General features: G+C 54.2%; 11 protein-coding genes across 11 annotated transcripts; 5 read left to right on the top strand and 6 right to left on the bottom strand.

Annotated features, from left to right (window-relative positions):
* Positions 1-122: 122 nt before the first annotated feature.
* Positions 123-791, top strand: MYCGRDRAFT_27417 (uncharacterized protein; the record flags this gene model as incomplete). Its single annotated transcript, XM_003851031.1, has 1 exon — positions 123-791. A coding segment is annotated over one exon (669 nt), but the record flags the coding sequence as incomplete, so codon positions are not given.
* An 845-nt stretch (positions 792-1636) lies between these two features.
* MYCGRDRAFT_45652 (uncharacterized protein) lies at positions 1637-1993 on the bottom strand (the record flags this gene model as incomplete). The annotated part of the gene is made up of 1 exon (XM_003850716.1): positions 1637-1993. The coding sequence occupies one exon, from the start codon at positions 1991-1993 to the stop codon at positions 1637-1639; it is 357 nt and encodes a 118-aa protein (XP_003850764.1).
* Positions 1994-2028: 35 nt separating this feature from the next.
* Positions 2029-2448, bottom strand: MYCGRDRAFT_94585 (uncharacterized protein; the record flags this gene model as incomplete). The annotated part of the gene is made up of 2 exons (XM_003850715.1): positions 2029-2348; positions 2403-2448. 2 exons carry the CDS (start codon positions 2446-2448, stop codon positions 2029-2031), a joined length of 366 nt encoding a protein of 121 aa, XP_003850763.1.
* Positions 2449-2793: 345 nt separating this feature from the next.
* MYCGRDRAFT_94584 (uncharacterized protein) lies at positions 2794-3246 on the bottom strand (the record flags this gene model as incomplete). The annotated part of the gene is made up of 1 exon (XM_003850714.1): positions 2794-3246. The coding sequence occupies one exon, from the start codon at positions 3244-3246 to the stop codon at positions 2794-2796; it is 453 nt and encodes a 150-aa protein (XP_003850762.1).
* Positions 3247-3905: 659 nt separating this feature from the next.
* MYCGRDRAFT_74168 (proteasome core particle subunit beta 7) lies at positions 3906-4785 on the top strand (the record flags this gene model as incomplete). Its single annotated transcript, XM_003851032.1, has 2 exons — positions 3906-3950; positions 3991-4785. 2 exons carry the CDS (start codon positions 3909-3911, stop codon positions 4783-4785), a joined length of 837 nt encoding a protein of 278 aa, XP_003851080.1.
* A 538-nt stretch (positions 4786-5323) lies between these two features.
* On the bottom strand, positions 5324-6167 carry MYCGRDRAFT_45120 (uncharacterized protein; the record flags this gene model as incomplete). The annotated part of the gene is made up of 2 exons (XM_003850713.1): positions 5324-5995; positions 6060-6167. The coding sequence occupies 2 exons, from the start codon at positions 6165-6167 to the stop codon at positions 5324-5326; spliced, it is 780 nt and encodes a 259-aa protein (XP_003850761.1).
* Positions 6168-6942: 775 nt separating this feature from the next.
* Positions 6943-7392, bottom strand: MYCGRDRAFT_45617 (uncharacterized protein; the record flags this gene model as incomplete). The annotated part of the gene is made up of 2 exons (XM_003850712.1): positions 6943-7152; positions 7207-7392. The coding sequence occupies 2 exons, from the start codon at positions 7390-7392 to the stop codon at positions 6943-6945; spliced, it is 396 nt and encodes a 131-aa protein (XP_003850760.1).
* Positions 7393-7592: 200 nt separating this feature from the next.
* Positions 7593-7940, top strand: MYCGRDRAFT_74163 (uncharacterized protein; the record flags this gene model as incomplete). The annotated part of the gene is made up of 2 exons (XM_003851033.1): positions 7593-7716; positions 7768-7940. 2 exons carry the CDS (start codon positions 7593-7595, stop codon positions 7938-7940), a joined length of 297 nt encoding a protein of 98 aa, XP_003851081.1.
* A 39-nt stretch (positions 7941-7979) lies between these two features.
* Positions 7980-9219, bottom strand: MYCGRDRAFT_74162 (uncharacterized protein; the record flags this gene model as incomplete). Its single annotated transcript, XM_003850711.1, is given in 3 exon segments — positions 7980-8343; positions 8398-8837; positions 8850-9219. The coding sequence occupies 3 exon segments, from the start codon at positions 9217-9219 to the stop codon at positions 8194-8196; spliced, it is 960 nt and encodes a 319-aa protein (XP_003850759.1).
* A 6348-nt stretch (positions 9220-15567) lies between these two features.
* On the top strand, positions 15568-16949 carry MYCGRDRAFT_105261 (uncharacterized protein; the record flags this gene model as incomplete). Its single annotated transcript, XM_003851034.1, has 1 exon — positions 15568-16949. A coding segment is annotated over one exon (1008 nt), but the record flags the coding sequence as incomplete, so codon positions are not given.
* Positions 16950-18253: 1304 nt separating this feature from the next.
* MYCGRDRAFT_94580 (uncharacterized protein) lies at positions 18254-21139 on the top strand (the record flags this gene model as incomplete). The annotated part of the gene is made up of 1 exon (XM_003851035.1): positions 18254-21139. One exon carries the CDS (start codon positions 18254-18256, stop codon positions 21137-21139), a length of 2886 nt encoding a protein of 961 aa, XP_003851083.1.
* Positions 21140-22258: the final 1119 nt, after the last annotated feature.

Below are 22258 nucleotides of genomic sequence, written 5' to 3'. Positions count from 1 at the left end.
AGAAGACACCTATCACCAGAAGGAGGCTCAAGTCCACCGGTGCTGTCAGCCCTCATTTCATCACCGACCGAGTCGATCTCTACAACACAACATCGGGCGGAAAGCGTGTGCCAGCGGGCACCTCGGTCGTTCCAGTCCCACCGATCAGCGAAATTGCATTCGGCATCATCCAGGAAAAGCTCTGGCACGATCCGTTCTGGCTGCTCATTGCGGTGACATTCCTCAACAAGACCACCGGCCGTGCCGCAGTGCCAATCTTCTGGAAACTGAAGAAGCTCTATCCGACACCGGCGGAGCTGGCAGCTGCTGACCAGAAAGAACTGATGTTGTTGGTCCATAGTCTTGGCCTACAAAACGCCCGATCGAAGCGCCTTATCAAGATGGCAGCAGCATGGCTGGAAAGCCCGCCAGTTGTCGGGAAGCGGTATAGGACGCTGAACTATCCCAACAAAGGCGATGGCAAGGCCTCGAACACTGCCAACGTCGTGGAGGAAGATGCTGATGATTGTGGTGGCGCTTTGGAAATCGGTCATATACCAGGCTGCAGAGACTATGCTTGGGACAGCTGGAGGATTTTCTGCCGTGATGTTTTGCGTGGTGTGGCGGAAGACTTCAACGGCAAGGGTGCCGCGGAAGGTTTCATACCCGAGTGGAAGAATGTCCTGCCGGGTGACAAAGAGTTGAGAGCTTGTCTGCGCTGGATGTGGTTGCGTGAAGGCTGGATCTGGAACCATGTGAATGGCGAAAAGCGGCGTGCGACGGTTGAGGAGATGGAGCAGGCGAAATTGGGACAGATGAAGTTTGACGATCCGCAGGAAATGAAGTTTGCTGCTCAGGCCGCCGGGATTGAAACATCTCCCATCAAGCTTGAGGAGAATGAAGGAGAATTGGATGCTCCATTTGAAGAGGAAGAGCTTGAGGACGACAATGTCAACATGCGAGAGACACCGACCAAGCCACGAACGAAGGTTGGCGCGGAAGCGGAAACTCCCAAGATGAACGTGGCAGATGATGATGAGCTGCGCCAGTGGCCAACGGCGTCCTCGTCCACTTCATCACTGACTGTCATATCGGCCGACAATATCATCGTCGCTCCTGCAAGGAAATCACGCGAGGACATCGAGCCCCTTCCGCGCGAGAAGATGAAGGGCACGCCGACCCTGGCCAACCAAAAGCTGATAAAATCAGCGCGCGCGAAGGCTAGGAGGCGGGAAAGAGAGCTGAAGAATGTTACTTTGGATTATGAGGATGTCTTCGCTGATGAAGCTGCGGGGACGACGGAGATGGAGACGGCTAGAGCGGCGTCAAAGGCGAATGACACGAGCACGTCTGCTGTGAGAACTGTCGGTGTGCCTAAGAGCAAGGAGCGAGCCGGCAGGTCACGTCTTGAGAAGGAGAATGCGAAACTCGCAGCTGAAGCTGCTAACTTCTTAGACGGCGGAAAAGCTGCTAGGAGAAGGAGCGCTAGGATCTCGCTCCCTTGAGCATCTTCCACGCCCTTGGGCGGGGACTTGGCACTGCTGTCATACGAGACACGAGAGACTGGCATGTTTGGAAACACGACCAAGCAATGGACTCATGATCCGAACTAGACCGGCATCTTGTAATCGGTCTATGTATCAAACAGACACTCTCCTTACATTACATCCTCATCCTTCTCAGGCTTCCACAACATTGCCCAAATGGTCGCACCCGGACCTCCGTCCTCCTTGTCTCCAGTCGATGCGAAATGACCTTCCCCGAGCTTGAAAGTGCCCACGACGTCGAACCCACATCCCTTGTAAACATCCCGCGAGCGTTCCGTAGTCGCCTCCAGCCAGATCGGAAGTCCCTCCTTCGTCGCCTGTGCTTGCTTCTTGCGAATAATCTGTGATGCAAGACCCCGTCCTCGAGCTGAGACTTTCGTGCCGACCAGGAAGAGGTAATGGTAGGACTCCATGCCCGCTAACGCCTGGTGTTTACATTTGTCGGATGCGGATTGGTAGTCAATCATCATTCTCTGCGCACCCGGTCAGCTCTGAGCTTTATTCAAAGATGGAGGCAGAGTTGAGGACTCACTTTACACCCCGCCACTCCCAACTTCCACAGACATCCCACAAACCCTGCCGACCACCACGTCCAAGAATTATCTATCCTCTTCCCGGGAGGTAGCCAGACGGCGGTGCAATCCCAGTCATTTGCTTCCACAAATTCCGCGGAATTGAGAGCTGCGGCTTTGACCAGAGTGCCGAAGTAGTCGTCCATGTAGGCGAGACGTGCTTCTTCGGATAGTGAGGAGAGTATGAACCTGACGGGTGGATCGTCGACGAATAGAGGACTGAGAGTCTTGGCGACGTGGACGTGGTGGTCTGGGAATGTGGTCAGTTGCGGTGTATCAAGGACTTGTGAAGCGACCAATGTACCTGTATCATGAGTTGTGACCTGCGCGGATGTATTGTTGGACGCCATGTGAGTTTCTTGCGACTTGCTTGTTGTTGTTCTTAACAGGCGGAGAGAAGGACTTCAAAATGCGAGCCGTCGGACTTGCGGTCATGTTTATGGACCGAGCGTGTGACCGAAGTTCGGCTTCAGCTGTGAACCCTAACGCCGGGATAGTTCTATGACTGCGGCTGGAGCTCGCGGCGCTCGCTTGCTTCAAGTTTTTAGTGCTCTGAAGGGTTGTCTCCCTACCTTAGAAATGTAATCAGCCCTCGGTCGAGCTATCCTAGGAAAGCAGAAGCGAACGCCCGAGAAGCGAATGCCCGACCGCAATCTTCGCCAAGCACTCAACGATCAGAGGACAAGCTGTTTCGTTCATTTGTCAAATCTACTCTTTTTCCCACTGCCTACTTCACTGGCCGCGCTCTGCACCTGCGCCTTGGCCTCGTCTTTCGCGACAGCCGGCACAAAGTCGACTTTGTCCCTCTCTGCTAGCTTCTTCTTCTGTTTCCGCTCGTTCTGTCGCAGCAGACCTTCAACGTAACATTCTTCCGGCCATGTGACCGATATGCCCAGTCCTTCCGGTAGACTACTCCTGTAGCTGTCCTCCCTTGTGATATCCGCAAACTGCATCAACTTCGGCAACAAGCTGGGATTCCGTAGGCTGGTGGAATTCTGGAGACGCTCATTGAAGTGTACACCCTTCTTCTTCAACTCAAGGAAGCGCTCAATCTTCTTCGTTGTGGCAGCGAGTACTGCGGCCTCTTCGCTGTTGACTGGTGGTGGAGGTGGTGAATCAGGTATGTCGAAATTGGGCATAGTAGGCATGGTGAGCTCGCGGAGGCGGTTGCGTTCGTACGTGTACGGCGAAGATGGTGTTGTGTCGCCTTCGAACTCTGCTGAAGTGTCTTGCGTTGGTATTGAAGGACCAGGTGCCGGCCCAGATGTATCGAGGGAAACTGGTTTCTCGTCCTGGACTGATGGCTGTGGACGCTGGGCTGGATTTGGTCAGATCTCTCTTATCGCTGATCCACGGTGAGAAGACTCACGCTCGGAGGTCCCCTCCTCGGCTGGCGGTGCAGTCGCTTCGATCTTTGCTATCTGGACATTGCACGAGGTAGGTCAGTAGGTATCCATGCCTTTCAGTTCTTGCATAACTAGCAGCGTCATACCTTGGAAGGCTTCTCTGGCTGAATATCATCCTCGTCGTCGCTGCTTCCGTAGTCGATCAAAGCCATTGTGTGTGTGTGTGTGTGTGTGTGTATGTGTGTGTGTGAAGTGGTGTAAGGGAAAGATATTGTCTTGCGAGTTCATCACATGCAATTCGGGGAGGACGCGGCGAAGATCCCGTCCCGCTGCTGCATCTCGGAGCTTCGTGTGTCTCGCCTGCCTGAGCTGTTGCTTCATCGAACAATCATCACCGCAGTCAATAATCTTCACCAACACATTCTCGCCATCAACCTCTCACTCCTCACCCTCGTCAGCACATTATGAACCACCTTCCGCAATCCTGGGGCAGAGCAAGTCATACCGTGCATCTTCACCATCAACACGAACTAATATCCATCACAGCCGCGCGATGATGTCTACGGCACATACAACTCCTCCTACCTCCCACAATCGCACGGCGGCACCCAACAACCGATCACGCACACGCAATCGCCCATCGTCACGGGAACCTCAGTCATCGCCCTCAAGTTCAGCTCAGGCGTAGTCATCGCCGCCGACAACCTCGCATCATACGGATCGCTCGCCCGCTTCACCGATGTCCACCGCCTCAAACCCTTCAACCGCAAGTCAGTGGTCGGATTTGGCGGTGATGTCAGCGACATGCAATACCTCGACCGCCTGCTCAACTCGTTGGACGTGGAGGAGAACTACTCGGTTGGTGCTGCGGCGGCGGATAGCGAAGACGGCGATGCTTTGATGAGCGCAAAGAACCTCCACACATACCTCGCCAAGGTCATGTACAAGCGACGTACGGACTTCAACCCGCTATGGAATGCGCTGCTCGTGGCGGGTCTGGATGAGAAGAATAAGCCTTTCCTCGCGTCGGCCGATTTGCTGGGAACAACATTCAGCGCTCCTACTCTGGCGACAGGATTCGGCGCCCATCTCGCGCAGCCCATCTTACGACGTGCGGTGCCGGACGAGGCGGCAGCTTCGAAGTTGAGCCGGGAGGATGCCGTGGCCGCGGTGAAGGCTTGCATGAAGGTGCTGTTCTACCGCGATGCGCGGAGCATGAACGAGTACAGCATCGCGGTGATCGACGAGAAGGGTGTAGAGCTGCACGAGAATGAGAAGTTGGAGAACCAGAGCTGGGACTTCGCGGACAAGATCAGAGGTTACGGCACACAGACAGCTTGAGTGCAGTGGACGATAGGAGCGAGCGAGCGGGATACGAGGTAGTGGAAAGACCAGCCTGCCAGGCGGCCGCCTTCTACACACCGACCATCCAATGCATGCCGCAGTGCAGAGCAGCGGTGTCAATGATACCGCCACCCCAAGAGAGCCGGCGGAGGACGATTGCACGCACAAGTTTCAGAGTGGTTGATTTCATATGCTCCGCTCTGCTCCATCCCACGTTCCCGTCGTGTATCAATCGTAACAAAAGCCATGCCCATCCGTCCATATCTCGTGGATTAGTCTTCAGTGTACGAACTGCCTCGTGCTGCCTCAAAAACGCCTCGCTTCCAGTACGCAACAAATCCAAGTGTGCCAGCATGCTGCTGGAGGTGACAAGAAACTCCAAAGACGACAAAGAGCAGATTCCTGAGCCTCCTCAGTCCTCATTCTCCACTCCAACGCGTGGGGGCGATCTCGACTTCGAGCCGGTATAAGGGCTGTGACTTCGTCTGCAAACGACTGTTAGCAAGACATTGCACCCCGACCATATTGAGCAGACTCACGATCTCCTCCTCTCGCCCTCCTTTCTCCTCGCCTCAATGATCCTCATCATCTCCTTCCTGCCACCCTCAGCATCCACCTCTTTCCCACGCATGCTCATAGAGATCTTATCCTGAGCCTGTGCCCGCAATAACTTGCTCAAGAGCAAATGCTGCATCAGCAAGCACACGTATACCCCACAGTCCATGCTATTATCCTGCTGGGGCGAGTCCTCCAAGTTTATGAACCGCAACGGTTTGCCCAGCAATGTACTTATACGATGCGCGACGAGTTTGGCGTGGTGGTAATTCGAAGGCGACAGCGAGTCGTAGTGGAAAGCCACCCCATCCACGATGCTGACGAGGAGTAATGACCAGTGGCTCCCTCCCTCTGCAACATCCACGCGTCGGCAGTCGTTGATAGGGAGGAAGACATGTGTGGTTTTCGTAAAGTCGGGGAGTGCGGATTTCAGACTGAGCGGATCTTGAGTGTTTTGCAACATGAAGGACATGCTGGGTCGGAGAAGGACGATGTGTGCTTTGGGGTAGCCGGAGAGCTTTTCCCGCTCGAGGTATTCCTCCCAGAAGCAGATGGCGTTGTCGGTAAGCCAGTCATCTTGGCGGATAGAGTCGACGTCTTCGCGGGTGAGCCGTACGTCGTGGTAGCTCAGGTATGGGTCGTCGGGGGAAAGCTGGGACAGGGCAAGTGCTGATTAGCGAGGGGAGGATGAGGAGGGGGGGCTGTCTGGCACGCACATTATCGCCAAAGCGTCTGCTGAGACGACCTCCGAATGGGTGGAAGCCGGAACCAGAATTGCGATGCGAATGTTTGGAGGAGGACGGCGGGTCTTTGACGAGAGGCATCGCGGCGACGGAGAAGTGGTGTCTGAGGTCGTGGTTGGAGGGTTTCAGGACTCGAGGATCGCAAGGAATGGAGCGGTGAGGAGGATAGATCGACCAGCGAGGATTTGGAGCTCGGGAGGATGGAGATATATCGTCTTACGTTATGGATAGTAGTGAGGAGAGGAGAGTGTCGAGCAGTGAAGATGGTATTGCCAACTCTAGACGTGGTTGGATGTAGGCAATATAGGACCGCGGCAGCTTTTACGAAAGTTCGGACGAGTAGGATGACGTGGTGTGGGATCTTCCACGCTAGCTTTACCATGTGCTGGGGAATCGGGAGTGATCCACAATACATGCTTGAACAACATGGACAATGGAGACAGTCTTGGACAGTGTCGCCTTGAGAGCTTGTGTATCTCATGGAGAAGTCTCCTGAGAAATCTCCTGCTCAAGTCCTGTAGCATTGCTTGCTGAAGACGCTATCTCATCTCAAGTCATGCTTCTTCCATCATCATGGGCCGTCGCTCAGCAGCTCGCGACTCGCTTCCAGCGGGACAGTGCCCAGTCCATCATGTCGGCTGCGCGTAAGTCGTCCTCGAGCATACGATGGAGAAAGCCGGGCTCGGCTGTCGTCCTGGACTCCTCGCGACCTGCAGCTGCTCCTGTTCCAGTCCAGCGAGAATCCTCTCTTGCCCGTGCCTTCGCCAATGGGGCAGCCAATTTGAGCAGCAAGCTTCGATCGTGATGTAGGCTCCGTCACGCCTTCACAATGGTCCCTGATCCCATGAACACCCTCTCAAACCAGATGGCTCGGCAGGAGAAAGTTCGCGATGCCCTCCTTCACAGCATACTCATGCTCACAGTTTCCGCAAACCAACTTTCCCGATGCAATACTCGTCTCCATCAGCAGTGTATGCAGGTCCTTGAGCGTTTGCGAAGGTTCGCCGTCCTCGGACTCCATCTCCTCGGCGGCGGGAGTCTCAGCAGGAAGATTGGGCAGACCAAGCTGAATTTCAGTTAGCAATGGGACACATCGAGGGCCATTTTAGACGCTGTGTACTTCTTGTGCCAAAGTTTTCATCGCTGCCCAGTCCAGTCTCGGCAGCATGTTCGTGAGGAATAGCGGATTTAGATCGAGCTCAACTTGTTCGAGTTCGGCTTCTTTGGGATGTAGAGGAAACGCGGCGGGGGAGGATTTGCATGACTTCCGAGCGCATGTGAGGAAGTTGAGTGTGAGGAGCTTCATCTTGTGTTCTTTCTATTGGTCTCGTGGTGCCGTCGATCTTCAAGAAGAAGGTCAGACTGCAACGAATTCGCATGTGAAGACAAATTTTGGCTACGCGTATATTGCATACCGCACATCGAACCGCGCTAGTGCTGTCCTCTTTCGCGACATCACCGTCGCCGGCTCCGCGAGATCTGCCTCAACACAAACACCATCAAATCATGAGCGCAGAACCGGAGAACGCCCCAAACAGTGGCGAGGAGGCCCGCGATCCAAGTGGCTTCTTGTCGGAAATCATCGGCGCTCCTGTGACCGTTAAGCTAAACTCAGGCGTGGTCTACAAAGGTGTGCTCGACCTCAATTGCTTTCGATTGCAGGATGCCGTGCTGACAAGAGTAGGCGAGCTGCAATCAGTCGATGGATACATGAACATCGCGTTAGAGGACACGAAGGAGATGGTGGATGGCAAGCAAAGACGGAATTACGGCGATGCATTCGTGAGAGGCAACAACGGTAGGTGCAAATTCTTGTGCTGTTGCGATTCGTGGTCACTGAGAGTGCAGTGCTGACTTGTTTGTCATAGTCATGTACATCTCGGTCGATTCAGCGTCAAAGTGAAGTCGTCGGGACAGTGGCAGAGATGGAATTTGGGGGCAAGGGTCGCGTGAAGAGGTTGGCATTGAAGTGGCTTCCTGTCAATGTATGTGCAAGAAGGTCTTGTTCTATGACACGGGCAAACTCCAACGGCTCCTCACTGAATCCAGGGCTGCAGAGAGCGTCATGCGGCTGAAGCAACGAGCATTCGGTCATCATCAATCCCGCTCATTCTTTGGAATGCTCAACACTGAAGACACCATCTCGACCTTCTGCAGGGATCTTCGAAGTCCAATACGCGTACGAATTTCCATGGATGATCACATCGCCGTTTTCATTCTTCTCCACATCCTCACCATTGATCGCATCCATAAAAGTCTTCTTCGCTCGCTGCGAATCGTTAGCTTGCTGCTCTCGACAGAGATTGAAAACAGACCGACATACTTCCAACCGTTCCCCCTCAATAACCGAGATCTGACCAAGCGTACGAAATCGCTTCCATGCGTCTTCGACCGGCAATGCAACCTCGAATGGTTCGACATGCTCCCCGATCGGAAGAGAGAAGAGCTGATCATCGCTCGCTTTGAGAATGGTCAAAGGAGTCACCTTGATCTGCTCGTCAAACACCTTCCGCCACTCCTGATGGCGAAAGCGAGGCTGATCATCCCCCGACTCCTCCGCGATAGCAAAGTTGAGCTCATGTGCGACTTTCTCCCATGCTGTAGAAGCTTTGTGGTTCTTGGGAGCGTTCCAGTCTTCGACATTCCATACCAGACCCAGCCTACCGTGAGGCTGCAGTACCCTGTGAAATTCCTTCAACGAATCCATATTGGCGAACCAGTGGAAACTCTGCGAGCAATTAGCTCGATACCCTCACAAGTCACAGCATTGAAGACCCACCTGGGCAATCGTCAAGGCGTCAACACTCTCATCCTCCAGACTCGACATCGAGTCCGCAACACCGTCGACTACGCTGACACCCTTCAATTGCTTTCCCTCCAACACTTTCCGCATATCCTGATGCGGCTCCACGGCGATGATACGGAAGCCTTCTTCCCGCTTCGCCAGTGCCTCTGTGAACTTGCCTGTTCCGGCCGCGAGATCCACGATCACGGCGCCTTGCTTGCCCTCCACATCCAGCTGCTCGAGTAGGACTTGGGTGATGGTGTCAGAGTAGGCTGGGCGGTGAGAGTCGTAGGCCGTGCTGTTAGCGAAGCCGGCTTGTGCTCGATCGTGAATTCGTGGAGTGGACATGATTGAGATCGCCTGAGGAGTAAGGTACGGCCAGGTGTGGTAAGTGAAAGTATGAATTGGTTGAAAGTTGTGTATCTGGAGTTTTTGCAGGGCTCAAATGCAATTGATCAGGGACGTCTGAGGATCGGCGGGCGATAGCGAGGTGGGAATTGCCAAGGTACAGACGCTGTGGAATCAAGTCGCAATAACGGGAAGACCGAAAGCGGAATCAAGAAGGGAACGAGTCTTTGATGTCTTCTCAACGTGGTGCACGAAGTCGTTCAAGGATGTGGACAGCTACGTCGTGCCAAGCTGGGATGGAGACTCGAAGCTTAAAAACATTGGAGAACTGCCGCGTACCCTCGAGATGTTCGATATCCTTCACCTCACCTCTCTATGCCGGTTTGCGGATCATTATGATTGCGAAACGCGTCGAGGACAGAATGCCTGCGAGCAGGCGCCCCATATATGCAATTCTGCCTCGATCTGGCACGAGACAATCTGCTCTACGGGACATGAATCAAAGGTCAATCTCCACATATTCGAAAGGAAGAGGTAGACTTACCCGATCGCGACGAACATCGATGGGTATGGTCGAGTCAGCGGAAGCATATTCGAATTAGCAGAGAAGATGAGTATGTGTGGTTGTGTATAGTAGTACAGTAGATGTGTGTACCTAGCACGGGAGTCTGGATGTTTTGTCAGCCCTGTGTAGGGATGTGCTTCCACCGTGGATGGAAGAAATGTGTGTATATACACCATGGATTCCACCATGGAGTCCATGGTGGTTGTAAGGAAGGATAACCTGAAGGGGAATGGTCAGTCACGTGTATACAATCTATGTTATAAACCTCCACATCTCAGCTTCCTTCCACCTCAAGCCTCGTCACCAATGTCCTGTGTGAACACGCTGGCAATGATCTCCTTAGGGCTATCAAACTGATCCCCCTCGTCGTCGACAAGTCCCTCAGAGCTGTTAGCAAGCTTGCGTTGTATGCGGAGGTTCCAATACAAATACACAAGCATCTTAACGGTGGTGTAGGAGAGCTTGTTACGGCGGAGGTTGTGAATGAAGCCATGGGCTGACCAGTTGCGCTCGGCGGTGCCAGTCGTTGGTGCAATAGACAGTGCGAGCAGCGCGAGAGCTGTTAAAGCTGGATGGCTGTCTTTGAAGAAGTTGTACCACCATTGCACGGGAGTCATTTAGTGGTGTGCCTGCCAAGTTATCCCATTGCTGAATGGTCCCTGCTTTGAGCGAAGAAGCGTGAGACCGGCCACCACCTCTGCCATCAGTTTATCCGTTAAAGCCATGCGTTCCTTAGTATCCAAGGTCTCAAACTTGGCAGTCTTGTCGATAGCAAGGATGTCGTAGCAATGCTGGTAGAGCTATGGCCGCAGACTGTCGAGGGTGTCGTTGTCAATGAGGATGAAGTGGTAGTCCTTGTGGTCACGGACTGAAGGGTCTGCGAGGTAGGCCACAACCATAAGGGGATGGTAGGCCTGTCTGTATCGGTGCTCGAGCTTGCTGTTAATGACAGCTTGACTGATGAGGCCGGTGTTGAATGACGTATTAAAGAGCATCTTCCAGCAGCTATAGACGCGTGAGAGCGATGGCATGTCTGTTTCCAATGCGAGTGTGACTGCAAGGAAGGGTGTTATTAGTTTAAGGTAGCTCTTCAAATCCGACCAGAAGGTCGGCTGCTGCAGGATGGTATAGATGCGTTGCCACGCTTCTTTTGCATCCAGCGAAGCTCCAGGCCCAAGCAGCATGGCCGTGTATTCATCCACGTTGTTGGTGAGGGCCTGAAGGTGTCGGCGGTTCGAATTAATGGCCTTTGCACAGTTTGGTCTGCCCTGCCAGCGTGTTTTGCCAGGCAGCTGGAAGGTGGTAATTGGGCCATTGGCGATGTAGCGGAGGGTCTCAACTGCGAAGGGATGATTCTTGAAGTACTTGGCTACCTCCTTGATGCCGTAGAATACCAGTGTGATGTCGTCGTCCTTGTGAATGTCGAGCATGAGGTTGTTGAAGTTGTGAGAGTAGCAGCCAATTCCGATAATTTAAGGGTGCAGCCTTGCGACCTACTAGCGCGTTAGTTAATTGGTCAAAAGCTTATCGATAGAGCGTGCCGCTCCTCCCGCCCCCGGATTTGAGCAGCGCTAAACCGGAGTTGGACATGACTCAGCATTAAAGAAATACCGACTTACTCTCGAGCGTGTCGACCTCATGTTTGAGGCATTGTCAGTGCACAACGCAACCACTTTTCCAGGATATTCTTTGATCACATCCAAGAGGCCGTTAGCGAGATACTCGCCGGTATGGCGGTCGAGTCTTGTGGCCACGGAGCTGAGGAAATATGGCGCTCGAGAGGTGACCTGCAAACGTTGGTTAGTAGGCTTCATTTTCGACACCAAACTGACCAATCAACGCACTGCGAGATAGTTGACAATTGCTTCACCGCGAGGATTCGACTATCCATCCGTCACCAACGTGACGTTGTTGCTGCGGCGGATCGCCTTATCGACCTGGGCCTTCATGGCGGTGTATTGCCGTGGCAGTATCGTGCTGGTGAGAGCCTTGCGCGTCGGCGGTGTGAACGAAGGACGCAGACGGTTAACAAACTTCAGAAACCCAGGATCTTCCACAGTGCTCAATGGCAGACCGGCACCAAACACCCACTGAGCGCAGTCATCAACGGCAGCCTCAGACTCCTTCTTGTCCATGGCATCAGCATACTAAAGCATGCCTCGCTGACGGTGGCGTGAAGGGCTTGAAGTTGAAGGCGCGGTCTCGAAGCTGGTCATGGCAGCGTCCTCATCAACTGGCAATCGCTCCGACTGATACTGCTTCCACAGATGCTCCGGAAGCTGCTAACACCTTCTCAGATGCTCAATAACACGCCCTCGTTCATTCGAAGTCTACTCGTCCTTGCAGTGGATACAGACGACATTAGGGTGCCGCTTACCCTCCTTAAGAGCGCCGCGAGTGACTTCAAGCCAGCAGCTATCCTTAGTCCTCACACGCCTCTTTGCAGAGCGTCGTCGTTGGTCAGGCATTGAATGGAATGGAAGGTTTGAGAATGATTAGAGGTGTAAAGGAAGTGGTAATTGACTCAATATTGCAGCAGCGACTCACCTTCCTTTTGATCACCAACAACGACTCCACCGAGCCTACCTTCTTCCGCACACGATCCAACAACCCTTCTATTACCATCGTTATAGCTCCATCGAATACAGACCTCACTAGCCATTCAGAGCCTCATAAACACCACAATTCGATCAGTCGACTTCAAGAGCAGCAAGAGCAGTCATAAATGACCAGAGGTGCAGTGGAAGCGTCGTTTTGAACGTCGGCAATGAGAAGGACCGATAATGCAGCGATACACTATGCCAATACAGGTAACGCGTGAGTTATTACCCTTGTGGACGGTCACCACCAATTCTTTGGTACACAGCGTCCACGTGGGTATACACGTGTATGGCCATAGTGTGGATGGTGGACGCACATCCCTAGCCCTGTGTGCACAACGTCCCAAATCTGACATGGCGGGACTAGCCAACGCCATCAAACCTTGAGGCACGCAACCCATTGAACCCAGTGTCGATTGTTGAACTCTCAGGGTTTTGGGCGATTTGCGAAGGGTTCTAGTCTTCTAGAGTGGTATCCCTGGCACGCTGACTCCCCACGCCGGAAGCGTGGGAGATGTAACGTTGGACAAAGAGAGTGTGCTGCAGCACAGCATCACCACGAGGGTAGTCGCACAACAACGTCCGTGCCGTCATGCCTTCCCGGAAAGAAAATCTTGGTTGTTTTGACGGTTGAGCTGAGCGTCTTCGAGAAGCGCCACAACCGGCCAGATTTGGACCTCACCAAGTCAAGCTGCTAGACACGTTGCGGCAGGCTGAGACCATTCCAAAGCACAAAGACCGACATCACGTCGCCGGCATGTCATGGGAAGAAGCCAAGTCTGCAGTGAGTGAGGTTGGGGCGAAAACAGGTCGAGGTGCATGTACCGGCTGGAAGTCATGGCCGAAGTGGAGCGTGGCGCTGTTCTCGCATAGGAGGAGGTCGGGACCGGGCGAAGTGGTAAGACTGAGATCGTGGGAAAGTTTCAAGAGTAGAGAGGTACCGTCAAGGTGGGAAGTGCGTCGTGGACAACATAGTGGACAACAATATTGGGCGAATCACCAAAGGGCGCTCCGGGGGCACGCTTTATTATACTTTCTTATTGCCCATGCAGAGGCGGGGCGGCTCCACCGTCCGGACATGGTCAATACGATGGAAAGAGCGCCATGGTTGTCAGTCGGGGGTCGGTGGGCATGTGGATTTTCGACGATACGAAGACCAGACTCCAGAGTCTCGTAATCAGCCATTGCCTGAGCAATGTCGATACCTATACTGTACTGTATTCATCGTCAGATCATTTCATCTTGTTGTACGGGTCGCTTGTACGGCCCGATCCTGGAGCTATTTGCGGCAAGGAAGCAAGCAAAGCCCAGCCCAGCTCCACCCGATCAGATCTGAGAGGCTGCAGTGCCTGAATCCAATAGAACTACATCCCGACGGGACCGTGAGAGATTCTTTGTCGTCCACCTTTTTGGACCTCCCGTCCATCACCACGACCACGACCCTTCTTCCACTCATTGTCGAAATCTCCCGTCGTATTCATCGACACACTCCGAATACCGCGGTCGAGTATATTCTGCTTCCTCAAATCGACAGGACCCACCCGCAGACCCCCTGGTCCACGGCCGCGCCATCATCCTTTTTCCAGCCCTCCCAGTCGACTCCGCCCCCTGCTCCGCTTTCGTCGTGTCGAGACCGAGCAGCTTCCAATCCACGCACGACATACCACCCACGATCAGTCCATCGACGACGAGACACGCTTGCATGTGAAACGGCACTGCACACGACCCTGTATATATACATATCTACCCGAGCATCGTTCCATGGGCCGTTAGAACCCATCGGCTTCCCCCCAGCACACCGGTCGCAGTGCACCGCCCTCAAGTGGACATAAAAGCACAACTACAAATGCCGAAAGGGTTGAACCTCAAGAACTTTGGCCGGCGCAAGTCATCTCAAAGTGGTCTCGACTTTCCCGAGGAAGAGCAGCCAGCCGCGACCTCGTCCTTCCGAGTCATCGAGAGACCAGACAAGAAGCGTGTCACATATGGCGCTCCTGATCGCGGAGTGAGCAGGCCCTTCAGTTCGCCGCTGCACGCTCTGAGAGGGAAGTCGGAGAACGATTTAGGCCTGGCCCTCGAGGCGAGCAAAAACTCCTCTCGGCAGAGCTCCGTCAGGCCATTGACGGGTGCAAGAGGCAGCGGTGGGACGGTTGCATCAGGTTCGAGTGGATACTACGACTCTTCGGCGTCTGCGCGCCATAGCTCGACGTCCACCCTCCCGTCGTCAATCGACCCAGATCGCGCGCCGGAGGACGAGGAACTGTTCCCTCCGGCTGTGCGTAATTCTACTACGAGCATGTTCCACACCGCATCTGCGCCAGCGGACATACCTCCACCACCAGCCTCCTTCGCCTCGCGAGCCGCTCGCACGTTCTCGTTTGCGAAGACTGCAAAGAAGGAGTCCAAGGATGACGTTCCTCCAGTGCCCCCTCCGCATGGATTCAGCGGCTCAAGTCCGGGTCGGGATCGAGCAATGACCACTAGCAGTTATGCCAGCACTGCCGTTCCGCCCAAGGCCGAGCTGACCCTTGGAAATGATTTCGGGGATGATTTCAGTAACATGTTTGACAGTTTGCAGAAGCAAGACGGTCCAATACTTCCCCCTGTCACCCAAAATTTTCACCGAACTGTACGTGCGCTGGATCCTCACCGCCAACGAGATGCTAACGAATGGCAGGATTCGGAGCCAATGTTCCCACCACGAGCACTATCCCGAGCTGCACTGTCTCCATCACCGAAATTGCAAGCTCGAAACGACGAGCTCGAGTCGCCGTATTCCTACGACGACCCTCTTTCGGCCGGACTACTGTCTTCAAGTTCGGCACGGAGTTCACCACGAATCGACAGTCCCCCGGTGGGAGGCGGTATTGCGCAAGCTTTCTTTGGCAACACGAATCCTGGGTACTCTCGTGTTCCCGAACGATTGACGTCGCCAGTGCTCCTTGAGCCGCGCCATTCGTACGAAAGTCTGGTCGGGCAAGATACAATCTCTGGGCGTGGGAAAGGGAAAGAGCCGGAATACCCGAATCGCCAAACTCAGATCGATGAGCACGACCGATGGGTTCGCAAAGTCTCTCTGCGCGATCCGCAAGGGTCGAGCATCAGCCCTGCTCCGGTCAACCGACTTGCTCCCTCAAATGGTAATTCTCGGTCCCCACATGTGTTGCGAAATGATACTCAGGCATTAGCAGGCGCATCAAGAGCGAGAAGCCCAGGCAGCTCGACACGGGACTCTGAGGGTGGCAGCGACTCAATACACACAACACCGCGGGCGAGCAGAGGCGGAACGAGGCCGGTGGGCGATGATACTTTGTTCGAATCTTCGCCTGCAGGACCTCCGTCTCGCGCAGTGCGACCATCGATTAATCTGAACGCAAGCGCAAACGGTACACCCAGGAAGATTACCAAGGAGGAATTCCAGGCCCTGCAAAGGAAGGGCGAGAGCAGTTCAGATGAAAGTGATGAGGAAGAGCATGTATCTGATGACGAATACGACGAGGATGATGTCGAGCGGGCGAGGAAGATTGCCACACAACGTCGACAGCAGCAGGCTACGATGTCGGTCTACCGCCAGCAGATGAAAAAGGTCACCGGTGGAGGACCAACAGATCTCCCGGGAAATCGACCAGTGAATGATCGCGGGTACAGCGCGCCAGCCCTGCATCTCGGCGGCATTGGTGGCACGCCGCCGACTGAGTCTATGAGAGGGCAGCACAGTGGAGACGACGATGAGGATGTTCCGCTTGGCATACTGCAGGCGCATGGATTCCCGAGTGCTAATCGACCTCCAACCGCGGCGGAGAATGACAGGAGAACGTCAATGGCAGGGTCCGCGATTGGTGCTGGTCAAGGCAATCTGCCACCTTTTGCTCGGAGACTGCCTGCCGATCCATACTTTGGCGCGGGACTCGTGCAACAGAGCACTCGGGAGTCTCTGCATGGGCCTGCGGCCTCTGTCTTCGGTATGCCGACTGGACCTGCACCTGGTGCAATGGGTCATCCGGCAGGTCTCGTCGGTGTTATCGCTGGCGAAGAGCGAGCCAGGGCCGCTCGTCGAGGGAGCCCGAACTCCGCCTTTGGAAATGGAGCGAACGGTCCGAATATGCCACTGCCTGCTAACATGGCCATGGGGCAGAGAACAATGTCCATGGGCAATTTGGCGGCCCCTTCAGTGTATACACCGTCCGGTGTTCCTCCGATGCCGATGCTGCCCATGGGAATGCCAATGATGCCGCAGGGCATGGATCCTGCCTCGCAGCAGATGCAACAATTCATGCAGATGCAGATGCAAATGATGCAAAACATGATGACAATGCAGCAGGCGCAATTCAATGGCCAAAATCCTCAAAACTTTGCCGGTTCGCAACGGCCAATGTCGATAGCCAGCCACGGCTCTTTCAACGGCCTACACCAACGTTCAATGACCATGATGAACCCACCTCAAGGTTGGAGTGGCTCTTCTGGACCTGGACAGCCGCGACCCAACAGCGTCATGCCACAATTCGGTAACTCTCACGCGCCTTCAGTTGCCGGTCTCGCTGTTCCCGGAAGCCAGCCAGGACAAGGCTACACTCCGTCAATCGCGCCCAGCGAGCGCAGCAACGTCGGTAGGGCTTCGCGCTACCGGCCTGTCTCTCAATTCGATGATCTTTCCGGCCGCACCCAAAGCATGACTTCCTCCCATACCCTGCAGGCCTTTACCCGACAACAGTCCTCGCAAAATGTTCCCGGCACGACCTTCAATGGTACTACCGTGCAGACTCCCAAGTCCACGATCCGCGTCATCGACAAAGCAAAGGGCGCGCCCAAGACTGCTCTCGGAGGAAAACAGGTCCTGGATGAGGATGAGGACGATGGCTGGGCGGAGATGAAGAAGAAGCGCGAGGACAAAAAGAAGTCAAAGTGGACGTTGGGGAGGAAGGGAAAGAATTCTGCGGCTGAGGAACAGGCTGCGCTCGAGGAATTGTACCAGGGCATCAATTAGGAGTCGCACCCTTCAAACGTGAGGAGTGACTCGATGGTCGGACCTGGTTCGTCAAAGTCGAAGTCGGGACAATGAGAGAGTGTGTTCTTTTTACATCAATCGGGCGAGATGTTGCATGCAGGCGGGTTGGAGCTCAAAACAGGACATTGGATGGTTGGTTGTCGTTGTTCATATTGCATTGCGAGGGACCACAAAAGGGCGGGGGTTTTCAGGAATCAATGGCGCTGGAGTCTCTCATATTACTATGATGGGCTGGAGATTGTGTTCAGAAAGAAAAATGAAGGGCATGCGACGACAAGGACTTGTACGAAGGAATATGAGCTGATCGAGACGGCGACTGACAGAAGCGAGAACAAGAGATAGATGGTGCGTGTCGATACTGTCTAATGTTTGAACACAGGCCCCTTTTCACGTTTTCTTACTTGTTCTTGGGCGTTTCTACTTCTGTCACTTTTACTACCATTTCCATCTCACTTCTGCGTTGATCACTCTGAAGAGGTGGAGCAGGCCTGAAGTCTGAGTGTGAGTGTGAAACATTCACTTGACCAATGCGCTAGGCTGTCTTAGGATTCGAGCCTCATGCAAAGTGACGGGCGTGTCTTACGCGAAATGCACGCTAGCGGGCCGGGACTCTTTGGCTTCCTTCACCACTGGACTTCCGGGGGAGCTGGACTCCTTCTTCAATACATCATCGACGTGCATCGGGATTGCACTGCGATATTGCGCTTCGAATGCCAGCAACGTATTCGGGCATCTTTGAAGGACTCGACTGAGACTCGACCGTCCTGCGCTTTTGCGCCTCTCGACTCGGCTGCGCATCGAGGCCGGCATTCGCGACGTGCGCCCACACTTCTCATAGAAGCATCGACAAGTGCTACATCAGCCATGTTCTCATCATGGACTGCACCTTCCTCCCGAGCCTCTTCGCCATCTCCTGCATCGTCACCTTCGTCTCCAACGTCGTTCCATGATGCGCTCACGACTTCATCTTCACCTTCATCGTCCCCAACTTTGTTCCACGATGCTTCCTCGGCTATCGAAGCGGACTTCCCACCTCGAGCAGTTTTATCGACAACAAAGTCGCCTTCGTCGACAACAGAAGCTCCAGCCGACGATGCAGTGTCCACAACATCACAGGAAGCAATCACGGCCAACACGAAGACAGAAGAAAAGGTTCGGCTCGTCACGACCAGGCAGCCTTTGCACTTCTTCGATTTCCCGCAAGAAATTGTGGATCACATTCTTGGGTATGCGTACCCGGAGGAAGACCTCGCCAAATTCGTGGTCAAGGAAGACTGGGATGAGGAGGAGATGGAGCGCAAGCGGATCAACTTCGCATACGAACTGCGACCTTTCCCACCACGAAAAGTGTGCGACTTCATGGTTTCGAAGAAGTTCTTTGCATGCGCCACAGCAGCATGGGTTGGCAATCAAGAGTTCATCCACCGCTCGGCACGTCCGGCAAGCAGCAGCAACTCTATCTTTGATGGGCTCGGCACTTGGAGAACCCGGCGCACACATTTCGCAATCGTGGAGCGCCTGTGCAAAAGACTCACTACACAGTTCCGATCGGTACTCACCTTGGACAGGCTTCCGAATCTGAGTCGTCTTACACTCCGGGTCGGAGCCGATTCCTTCCAAGTGCTGGAACCACGATTCGCGTGGCAGTTTGCGCTCACGGAGGAAGACCTTGTCAAGGTTCTCGTCGATTGCAAATACATTACCCGGCTTTCTGGATTGACACACCTTGCGTTGACACCTGCGGATATCAAATACGCCACCAGCAAGCAACAGAAGTCGCTATGGAAGACGAACGTCTCGGCGTTAGAAAAGGCGCTCAAACCATTTGTCTTGACTCCATTAGCCTTGCACAAATTCGATCCCGAGCTCAAGACGCATCCTGCAGGCTACCCCGTGCAGCAGGCTTTCGGGTTCCAGCGCCTGTGGAAAGCTTTCCTCGAGAGCGAAAGACTTGGGCACGGCGGGCAGGAAGACGAATCTTCTTCCGAGGACAGTGGAGCGGTACATACCTCCATGGCGATCGCCAAGCTGGGGTTCACCTTTCCGCGTGCTGAAAGCGCCTCGAATGAGCATGATCCCTCGAAGCAAGACAAGCAGGACGGCGTCAGCCGTGCAGATCTTATCACAATGCTCAACGCAGATCTCAAAGCCGCATCATTCTACGGATGTGGGCCTGCTTTGACCTCACTCACCGATGAGATGCCCCGGCTGTCATCACCTCCGGGACAAAGCTTGTGCATGGAAGTCAAGCAACACCCAGAAGCGGTCTTTCGCGGCGGCGACGAGGAGTCCATCTGTCGAATCAACACAAGCGTCGGCGCCGCGTCTTTCTTCCAGAACGAACTCCCATCCATGTCCATGAACGAGCTGGGCGTAATAACCGACAGCGCCGATTTCTCCAAGCAAATTATGGACGCCGAACTCACCGAGCTTCCTGCCGAGAACTTTGCAAATAGCGAAGCTGCCCAGCAAGTCTCGTCTGGTCTGGCCGAAACCCGCGAGCACGGTAATCGGCGTCTCGATAACTTCTTTCTCCAAGAAACCTGCATGGATGGTCCGTCTGGCCTGCCAACCATTCTCCAGTCGAAGTCAGTCATCCGCAAAGACGGACCAGTCACCACTATGTTCAGTGACGCCGGCAATGGTGACTGCATCTTTCCCTGGAGCCCCTGCAGAGACTGCGAGATGGCCAAGCAATCTCTGCTCTCTCGTCAAACCAGCACTAATGAGCCCAGCGTTGCCAGTCTCGCAAGCTCCATGGAACCTGAGCAGAGCAATAGCCTCGCTGTGTCGGAACTCTCGGGCGAAGTCTGCGATCATCCCACCAGCCCCGCCCCGTCCAGCCACCAGCATCTGGCCGATATCTCGAAGGGGCCAGACACGCACGCGACGACTACATCCACTTCCGATGCAGCAGCGTTGGCATCAAAGCAGGAAGCCAGCGTCAAGTCGCCGTCAAAGCCAACAGCCGCCATGTCTTTGATTGAAGAGCAGCGCACAAGCAGCCCACGCTTTTCCATATTACCGCAGAAGAAAGTGGACAAAGTCTCCGATTTTCTCGCGACTCTTCCACATGCCATGTCTGTTCTGGCCTCTCCATCGAATGCAAGCGCTTTTGGTCTCGTCGAGCACAGCGATGTCGTTGACATACTTAGACCTCTGGCTTTCACGATGTCATCATCACCGGTCCGTCGAGATAGCATCAAGTTCGTCAACGGGCGCATCTATGCGAAGGCTCGTGCGGAAGCTCTCCGGAGGCAGACCAACCTCCAAAACATGGCGATTCAGTTTTATCAAACGACGAGTGAAGCCGTTGAGGTCTTTCAAGGCTCAAGTGGACCATCCGGGCATGTTGAAGAAGCTCTCACGAGTGCCACGAGTCCCGCACAGGCTCCTGCAGAGCCTAGTAACATTGATGAAAAGGCCTCGTCTCACAGCGGTGGTCAAGCTCTCAGAAGGGACGAGGCCGAGGGTATCCGATACTCAGAGGCTGACGAAATTTGCATCGATGGAGAACTCTTGTGGTATCTGATTCAGCCAAAGCTGGTGGAGCGCAGATGGGTCTATCCAGAATGTCACAACAGGCTTGCACTTGACCTAGAAGCTATGATGGTGAACGGCAAAGACAAGGCAGCCGTCCGTGAGGTGCTGCTGAATTGGCTGGGGACGGGCCCATATGCTCCTACCGGGGCTGCCATCGATGAATTTGTTCGTTGGCTGTTCGACTTCGTCAAGTCCCATTCTGCTTAGGCAGGGAAGCAGTCGAGAGATGATCTGCTCGGGCGGCTTGGATTGAGCAATCTCTCGTGTGCAGCAAATGCGCTCGTCAGAGCATAGCGATTGGAGATCTGGAAGCTTGACTGGGAGTTTTGAAGATCAAATTGGAAAGGTTGGGAAAGAAGCGTGCAGTGAGCGACATGTTGTCCAGGCCGCACCCGAAGGTCATGAAGGTCATGCAGAGGATTGGGAAACAATTTGCCGGGCGTGGACAACAGAGAGAAGGGGTTAACATCCTCTCGATCTGACATGTACTCTCAGATCATACAATGTCCGAAGATGGTACGCTTGTCTGGTGCGCACGATGGTAAGAAAAGGCTTGCAGATATTGCTTCGCACTGTCAATGGCTGCGCATTGCGACAGCTGGTGGTTCAGGATTGGTAAATTTGGGACGGCGCTATGAAGTTCTGGGGCTTGCTTCGTTTCAGGTACAGTGCATCTTTCATTTCAACACAGATCGTGAGGAGTATTTTCTTATTCCAGTCGTTCCTACGTGTTCAGTGATTTTATTTCACCATCTCTACGCATTGCGTCTCATCTCTCGTCGATCACGGGCTGCATTTGAGCAACATTCACTTGAAAAAGACGCTAAGCTTTCTTCGGCCAGAGTGTGGCTGAGCAGTCTAGTAACGTTTGCATATCCACTTTGCGCCGACTAGCGGGGACTTCCGCTGCCTGATTCTTTTCACGACACGCCTCTTGCCTCCACTCTCTCCAGGAACATCCACCAAATTTGAGGATACATCAAAAGCTCCGCCACCAAAACTGCGCCAGCCTGTACTGCGCTACATCGCCGCTGCTTTGAAGGACTGCATCGGCCAGGATTTCTTCAGCCCTCCTGCGCGCACGACTACTGGGGGCTCTCGGCATTCATCGTGCTACTGTGCTGGTCGACTTGCGCTGCCGCTAAGGCAAAGTCGAATTCTGCGTGCTCGGCAACCCGAAGACTCGAGCTCTGGAGGGTTTCTTGAAGCGCCTTGCGCAACATCTCCGCATTCTCCATCGTGAATTCAGCCTCTGCCGTCGAGATGGGACTCTTTGACTTACCGCAAGAGCTGGTGGACGAGATCTTTGATCTTGCGTATCCGGAA

Source organism: Zymoseptoria tritici, chromosome 7 (genome assembly GCF_000219625.1).
Source record: "Zymoseptoria tritici IPO323 chromosome 7, whole genome shotgun sequence".
Classification (NCBI taxonomy): Eukaryota; Fungi; Ascomycota; class Dothideomycetes; order Mycosphaerellales; family Mycosphaerellaceae; genus Zymoseptoria; species Zymoseptoria tritici.
Note: the sequence above shows the minus strand (reverse complement) of the source record. Positions and strands in the feature narration are given on the sequence as shown.